Source organism: Myotis davidii, unplaced genomic scaffold, assembly GCF_000327345.1.
Source record: "Myotis davidii unplaced genomic scaffold, ASM32734v1 scaffold638, whole genome shotgun sequence".
Taxonomy (NCBI): Eukaryota; Metazoa; Chordata; class Mammalia; order Chiroptera; family Vespertilionidae; genus Myotis; species Myotis davidii.
Window position 1 is genome coordinate 732,811 of NW_006289391.1, and position 8,222 is coordinate 741,032.

The 8,222-nt window shown below is 44.6% G+C and overlaps 1 protein-coding gene across 1 annotated transcript in view; it reads left to right on the forward strand.

Annotated features, from left to right (window-relative positions):
• NCBP3 (nuclear cap binding subunit 3) overlaps positions 1-5,733 on the forward strand; it is a 29,730-nt gene extending 23,997 nt beyond the window's left edge. The window contains exons 12-15 of the mRNA XM_015562438.1: positions 1,349-1,503; positions 3,336-3,491; positions 4,595-4,757; positions 5,219-5,733. Coding sequence (XP_015417924.1) covers positions 1,349-1,503; positions 3,336-3,491; positions 4,595-4,757; positions 5,219-5,327 — 583 coding nt within the window. The 3' untranslated portion in view covers positions 5,328-5,733. The remainder of the gene's footprint in view (positions 1-1,348; positions 1,504-3,335; positions 3,492-4,594; positions 4,758-5,218) is intronic.
• The last annotated feature ends 2,489 nt before the right edge of the window (positions 5,734-8,222 follow it).

Below are 8,222 nucleotides of genomic sequence, written 5' to 3' on the forward strand. Positions count from 1 at the left end.
GTGAAAATCACCTGTATAGTCATCCTCTCCTGAGACAAGGACTGTTAGCAGCTGGGTGAATAACCTTCCCGCTAGTTTCATGCATACACATAACACATGGAGAAACTATAGACATAGTTGTACAAAAGTGAAGTTACACTATATTGTTTTGCAGTATGCTTTTTCCACTTAATATGTTATAGAGATCCACTGTTTTTTCAGCTGTATGTAATCCATTGTTTGAAAGTATCATGGTTTATTTAACCCAATCTCTTATTGATGGACACTTAGGTTTCTATTTTCTTATTATCTCACTAATAAATAAATTCCTTAAATTACAATTATTGCACAAAAAATATATGTGGTATGCGATATTTCATTCCAGAAAGGTTTTATTCACTCACATTTTCACCTGTTACCTACATACTCATCAATGTTAGGTATTATAACTTCCTAAATTTTGCTAATTTTATGGACCAAAAAAATAGTTGTTTTCTTTTAATCCTCACCGAGGATATTTTTCCCCATAGATTGCTAGAGAGTGGAAGGGAGAGAGGAGAGGAGAGGAGGGAGAGGGAGAGAAACATCAACATGAGAGACACACATCGATTGGTTGCTCCCTACGAGCCCCTGCCTGGGTTGGTGAACTTGCAACCAAGGTACGTGCCCTTGACCGGGAATTGAATCCGGGGTCCTTTGGTCCACAGGCTGACACTCTAACCACTGAGCAACCAACCAGGGCAAAGACAGTTATTTTAATGTGCTTTTCTTTGATGACTAGTGGGGATGAGGAGGAGCATATTCCTGAGGGCAGACAGCATATGCACAACTCAAAGGATTGGAATCTAGGGATGCTTTCCCTAAGTGTTCTAGGTGGCGTATTTGGGGAAAGGAAGGTACCATTCAAGCTGGTTTGTATGGCTTTGTTCACATCCTTATTTTTAGTTTTCACAGAACTTCGTAAAGACAGATGCTGCCAAAATCGTGCTGGTTCCTAGCATGATAGCAGATGTCTTTGACGGAGAAGTCAGCCCTAAAGAAAGGGATTGCAGACTCTGTTGTATCTTGTCTACAGCCTGGGGGAGCAGAGGCCTCAGTGTTCATCCCCGGAGAAGGAGACTCATAGTTACAGGCTCCTGATGGCTTACAGATACCAGGTGTGGGAACCTTGGAGCCTGCTCACCTGGCTGGTCTCTACATCAGGCTGATCATGATTTTTGTAAATAAATAATTATCAGTGTGTAGTCTTTGGAAGTGAATGTTAGATTAGATTGGGTTTTAATTGTTTCCAGAGAAGTATGTGAGATGGTTGGGTGGGCTTTGTCCCATAGTTGAAGTGGTTAGCTGTGTCTTTTTTTTTTTTTTCAAGGAACTCCATGAGGTCAGATACTATATCAACAAGCAATATCAAAAACCGAATCGGTAACAAATTGCCACCTGAGAAATTTGCAGACGTCCGACATTTATTAGATGAGAAACGTCAGCACACACGTCCACGGCCGTCCGGCAGCAGCACTGCATCAGGTACGGGTGGTCAGCTCTGGTTCTGGGCTTCATTCTGAGCTCTGGAAGGCAGACGGGCAGGGATAGGTTTTTAGATTAAATGGTGTCATTTGTGGACGGATTTAGTTGTTCTGGCTCATTACTTCTAAATTTTGGGTTAGGTATTGGCTTTTAGGACATGAAAAATCCGACTTTTTAATACTAGCTTTCAGTATTTTTGAACCTAACGATTATCTTACTATGTATGTCATTGGTGTTTTTTAAAATATATTTTTATTGACTTCAGAGAGGAAGGGAGAGGGGGAGAGAGACAGAAACATCAATGTTGAGAGAGAATCTGATCGTCTGCCTCCTGCAAGCCTCATACTGGGGATCAAGCCCACAACCTGGGCATATGCTCTGACTGGAAATTGAATCGTGATCTCCTGGTTTATAGGTTGACACTCAACCACTGAACCATGGCGGCTGGGCAATCATTGGTATTTTTTATATGTCAGGGTAATAGAAATTGTTATAGAAATGGTTAAGGATTTGGACTAGACGGTGTAGCGGATGCTCGGCCATGCCTACTGGGTGCCAGGCCCTGGGCTAGGTGCTGGGAGTGTTCGAAGTCTTCAGAGGGGATGCAGAATCATCCTAGAACTTTGATGGAGAAACACGAGTGCACATTCGGATCATTCCCCTGAAAGCAGAGAGGAGGACGGGCTCTGATAGGCAGTGGACTTTAAGCAGTGGACTGTGGGAGCAGAGAGGGAAGCTGGATCTTCGGGCAGAATTGTGGAAGGCTTCTTAGAGAAGGTGGGGAGAGAATAGGATCTCAGTTGGCAAATAGAGTTTTTTGAGGAAGTAACCTGATTTTATATCTATTTCAGAAAGATAACTTAGGAGCAGAGTGAGGTTGGGTATAGAGTTAAGTAAGTAACAAAGGCCTGAACTAGGTCAGGGACCACAGAGACAGAGTGGACGAGAACGTCACACGTTGTGAAGGGAGGAGACTCGGCACTGGGATGCGAGGGAGGAAGGGAGAGAAGCCAAGGGACCCAGGTAAGTGGGACGGGATGATGGGGTGCTGTTCTCCGAGAGTAAGCAAGGCGCGGAAGAGCCCGTTGCTAATAAAAGTGGTTTTGTTGTTGCTGTTATTGTGTTACTGTTAGAAGGAACTCAGGAGGAAAGGCAGATTTTGGGGGTGGGGGGTATAGAGGAAGAACAAATTTGATTTGGGACATCTTCCCTTAATCTTTTGCTTTTCACCACTCTCATTACATTTATTGTTAAGTGTAATAAGTTTATTGAGAACTTATATGTTCAAAGATTGTGGCTTCTGCCCTCGGCTTTTGCAATATTTCTTGTTAACTAAAATGTTTGTAAATCATTTGGTCTGCTTGGTTCTACTAAAAAAAAAAGACAGTTGATTCTGCCACAGAAATTCCTTTCTGGAGCAGTCAGCTGAGAACACACCCCCCCACCCCGCTGGGAAACCTTACATCCTAAGGAAATCTAGATTACACACAGTATCGATTTTCAACTGGTCCTGACTATTTAGTCAGGGGCACTGACCTCTTTTCTCTTAGATTGTCAAATAAAAGAATGACAACAGCCAACATGTCCCATGTGGATGAATCAAAATTATACCTTTTCTTGGTCTGCCACAGAACTTTAGTAATTAGTTTGTGTGCCATGAGATGCAAAAGGTTGAAAATCACTGGCATGGAGAGAGATGTTGAGAAGCTTGAGTGTGTTGGCCCTTTGTCCTCACTCGGGAAGATCTGGACCAGGTCCTGTAAGGATCCCAGGTTGACAGTACGGATAGCAAAGCACACACACTTGGTAACAGTAGTACTTTTCTTTCCTAGATATACGCCAGCGGTTAGGAAAAAGACCACATTCTCCAGAAAAGGCCTGTAACCCCGTCGTTCGGAGAGAGCCCTTTTCTGATGTTCACAGTAGGCTAGGTGTTCCCAGGCAAGACACTAAAGGCCTCTATTCTGATACTCGGGAGAAGAAATCAGGTTGGTAACACTTTAAAACTGATGGGGATGGCAATTGGGTAAGAAGAGCAAGGACAGTGGGTAAAGCATCGAAATACTTTGTTAGTAGGGGCAGTAAATAGGAGGTGCCAAAAATATTTTTTCTCTTTCATAATAGTTATAACAACAACAATAATAATGGTAGTAATATGGACATTTTAGTAAATAGATAAAGACCCATCCCTGGTTCTTTCAGTTTAGCACAAATACTTTTTAGTTTCATGTATGCCATTCCAGTCTTTGTCCATATACATATCCTACCTTTTTATATAGTGTTTTACCATAGTCACTCTTCTACATGGTTAAATTCTTTTTAAAAAATATATATATTTTTTATTGATTTTTTTACAGAGAGGAAGGGAGAGGGAGAGGGATAGAGAATTAGAAACATAGATGAGAGAGAAACATCGATCAGCTGCCTCTTGCACACCCCCTACTGGGGATGTGCCCGCAACCCAGTTACATGCCCTTGACCAAAATCGAACCTGGGACCCTTTAGTCCACAGGCCAATGCACTATCTGCTGAGCCAAACCAGCTAGGGCGGGTTAAATTCTTTATAAATAAAACTTAATTGCCTTATAGTGTGGCTATACTATGAAATTCTAAACACATATTTCTCTATTATTAGATATTGATAAAGTATATTTTTAAAATATAATGGAGCGTGGGCAGAATCTCTGAAAGTTTGCAGTGTTGCAGGCCCATCAGTTTGTAGAGCGTTATAGCTGGGATGATCTGGGGATGGCCCACTCCTGGCAGAACGCAGCTGTGCACAGGGTGGTGCGTTTCACCAGGGAGGGGGCAGGTGTAGCACAGACTCCCCGGTGATTCTAAAATGCTTAGCATGGAGGCCATGTTCCCTGGCTGTGAGAATCTCCCCTTGGGTCCAGATCCCTCAGTTTGCAGGCAGGGGATGCAGCCAGGGAGGTGAGATTACCTGTGCAAGGCTGCCCAGTGGTTGCAGGTGCCACAGACCCTCCTCCCTCACCCCCACCACCACTGTTCCCTGCTCATCAGGTGTTGGCAGTACCCCCGCTTCCTCAGCATTGACTACCAAAACTAAAATGCCTTCTCATTCAAACAGGTAGTTTATGGACTCGCTTAGGATCTGCATCCAAGACCAAAGAAAAGAACACGAAGAAAGTGGATCGTAGGGCCCCTGGCACTGAGGAAGATGACTCCGAGCTGCAAAGGGCATGGGGGGCTCTGATAAAGGAGAAAGAACAGTCTCGCCAAAAGAAGAGCCGGTTAGATAACTTACCATCTCTCCAGATTGAAGTTAGTCGGGAAAGCAGCTCTGGTTCAGAGGCAGAGTCCTGATGCCCTTGGGGCCGATGGCAGCTGCCCTAAAGCCTGACATTCTGGCGCAGGGTGGGTGCACAGTAGGAACCTCCCCTGCAGGAGTTGGTGCCCCTCCCGCTTTACTCACAGAGTCACCCTCAGCTCTTGCTGCTTTAGCAAGAGCTCTTAAGAATGTGACGTGTTTGAAGGCACCTGTCGATCTTTTGCTGCAGTTATAGCTCTGGGCCCTCGATTTTTTTCCTACCACTCCACAAGCTTTACCCTTTGAGAAAAAGGCAGCCCTCCAGATTTTGTAGATGTTTTTCTTAATATTTTTAACATTGTGTCTTTGAAAAAAAAAATGTTTTACACAGTTCATCCAAAGAGCAGAGAACTGAACTTCTCACTATTGCCTTGGCCCTGACAGCTGTTACCAGCACCCTTTTCCCAAGAAAAGTCAATTCCCAGGTGCTTATTGGACAGCCTTCGAGGGGGAAGATGAGGGAAGCTGCCAGCTCACTCTTCCAGGACCCTAGTGTGGGGGCCGAATCTCATGGACCTGACCTCAGAGGTGCACCAGTGCTGCCCAGGTAGATCGCAGACACAGCGTCGGTCGTGCTTCCGTTCCTCCTGGAGATGCCTGTTAGGGACCTCTTGTTGGCACTCGGCTTGCCGTGAAGATCAAGTTCAGTACTGGGGGATTTTTAGGAACAAAAAACTGTGACTTCCGGATTTGGGATGGATTTTTTTGTGCTAGGGGTGGGGTCATGGGGTAATGTTGAACAATTTCTAAGTCTGTATTATGTTTAAAAAATATTAATGATTTAAGGTTTAAATTTTTAATTTTTATATGTGAAAATACTTCCTGTTGGCTACCAGGGAAGCTCAAGTGGTGTCTAATGTGCTGTTAAATATATATTATATACTTTGGAAGAAGGCAAAGAGAGGAGTCTCATTATTTTTAAATGATCCTAATTGTATTGCCTGTTGTACATAGAGTTCAGCTTGCCTTTGGCCACTCTAGGAAAACATCCACCCATCCGAGATGGGGTTCTGTTGTTCGTTATCCCTTTAGAAGTAACGCATTGACCTTTTTTCTGACACCTGGAGACATCTTCCAAACTGGCAAATGACATAGTTATAGAAATTTTGTTCATTTTTTTCTAGTTTTAGTTCGATTATTTTAACTAAAGGGCAGTAGATTAGTTTGTTTTCCTGTCTGATTTTTATTTTGAAGTATTTAATGTTTGCATTCCTCTGCAGCTTAAAAAGGGTGTTTCACTTCAGTTCACCAGCACCTGGGAGTTAGGGATAGTGAAGCCTTGTCCCTTTTGTGATGTCACAACTCTCCACCTGCCGGAGCGTCCCAGTCCCCGGTGCAGCCTGCATTCTAGAGCTCCTCCCTTCTTGTGGCTGAGTTCATTAGTGTTCCTGGAGAGCTGATGGAGTGCAGACACTGTTGTTAATCTAGTGAAGGGCTGCAGCAAAGCCTGCACTGTCTGTGTTTTGTTGCTTGACCTGCTTTTTTCTCTCCCTTTAGAAAGATTAGAACAGGCCCATGATACGTTTCCCCTTCCTAATAGGATTCTAGGAAAGAGAGAGTTGAGGCTTCTCTGCCGGTTGAGACCTAAGGTTTCGGAGGCTCCTCAGCTCTCTTGCTGTTGAAGCACACGGAGCCAGGTGCTTGAGGGCTTGGGAGCTGATGGAGTGAGAACTATGAGGCCCCGAGAGTCAGAGACCTGGTGCCACCCCTGGCTGTGCTCCATGACCTGGGCCTTGGTTTCCCCACTTAGCAGATGAATGGGCTGGAACCAGCGCTTCTGGCTTTGTAGGTGTGTCTCAGTGGTGTTTGACTTTTTGCCCCAGTTACGGCTGCAGTAAGCTGCCCAGCACTGGTTTCTGTTGCAGGCGGGGGAAGGGTCAAGGAGTCAACTGAGGCTGTGCATGAGGTTGTGGACAGGGACTCACCCCATCCATCCCAGTCTCTGGGTGGGACAGAGTCTCTGTGGCCAGGGTCCCAACTGACAACGGTCTCTGTAGTTTCAGAAAGTGCCCCCTCCTAGGATTTCCTTTGGGTTTCCCCGCAGCGGTGCAGGCCCGTCTGTCCCAGGGCCTTTTGGTCCTCCCAGTCCCCGGTAGAGACCAGGGAAGACTTTCAGGTGAGTGGTGGTTTGTAGTCAAAACCGGGTCTTTGACTTAGCCAAGGAAAGTGCCTACTTTAGCAGCTTGGCAGTTCTCACAAACACACAGAACCCAGAAAAGGATCTTCAAAGATTTTCAGTGTATTTCTGAAAGTTATTGGTCTCAGCCTCTCTTGCTCTCCAGCCTGTACTCAGATACTCTGATTGTGCAATCTCTTAGGCGTGCCCGAGTGCCCAGGCCCTTCCTTTGGAGTTTGGGAGTGAAAATGGACAGTCAGGACAGTCCCCTGGCAGGAGCTCAGTGGGCTTTTACACAGACCACATCATGGACGTGGGCAGCAGGACTACGCACTTTTCAGATTTCTCTTCGTCTTTATATGTACAAGATTTTAAATACATATTTGCTGCTTGATAATAATTAGATACCTCAGTTCTGTTTCCCACTCTACCTCTTGGGAGAGGTACCTGCTACCCAGGGGAACTTGCAGAGGCTCCACAGATGGTACACTCTCCTCATCTGGCCTCATCTAGTTCATGCCTTGAATCCCTCCCGGAAGTTCAACCACTGTCTCCCGCTCCATCTCCATAGCAGCTCTTCCCTGGTCTCTGCCCCATCTCTCCCTCTCTCTTCTGCACCATACCCAGGGTGAACTCTTGTTGTTAGCAGTTTATTGACATATAATTTATGTATTGTGCACGTCAGTGGCTTTCTGTATAGTCACAGAGAAGTGCAGCCATCGTCATAATCAATTTTAGAACATTGCGTCACTAAAAAGAAACCTTGTACATTAGCAGTCACTCCTCATTCCCTGTCCCCCTCCCCGCAGCAACCACTGTTTCTGTTGCTATGGATTTGCCTATTCTGCACATTTCCTATAAATGGAATCATACACTTTGTATGATTCGTGACTGGCTTCTTTCATTAAACATATTTTCAAGTTCCATCCATGTTGTAGCATGTATCAGCACTTTATTTCCTTCTGTTGCTGAATAATATTCCACTGTATGGCTGTTTTATCTATTCACCTGTTAATGGACATTTGGGTTGTTTATGCTTTGAGACTATTCTGAATAGTGCTCCTATGAACATTTATGTACAAGTTTTATGTGGACATATGTTTTCATTACTCTTGGGTTATATATCTCGAAATGGAAATGCTGGGTCATATTGCAACTCTGTCTTTAACCTTTTGGAGATGCCAGACTGTTTTCCCAAGTGATTGCATCATTTTTCATTCCCCCCAGCAATATACAAGGGTTCCAGTTTTTCTACATCTTTGACAGCCACTT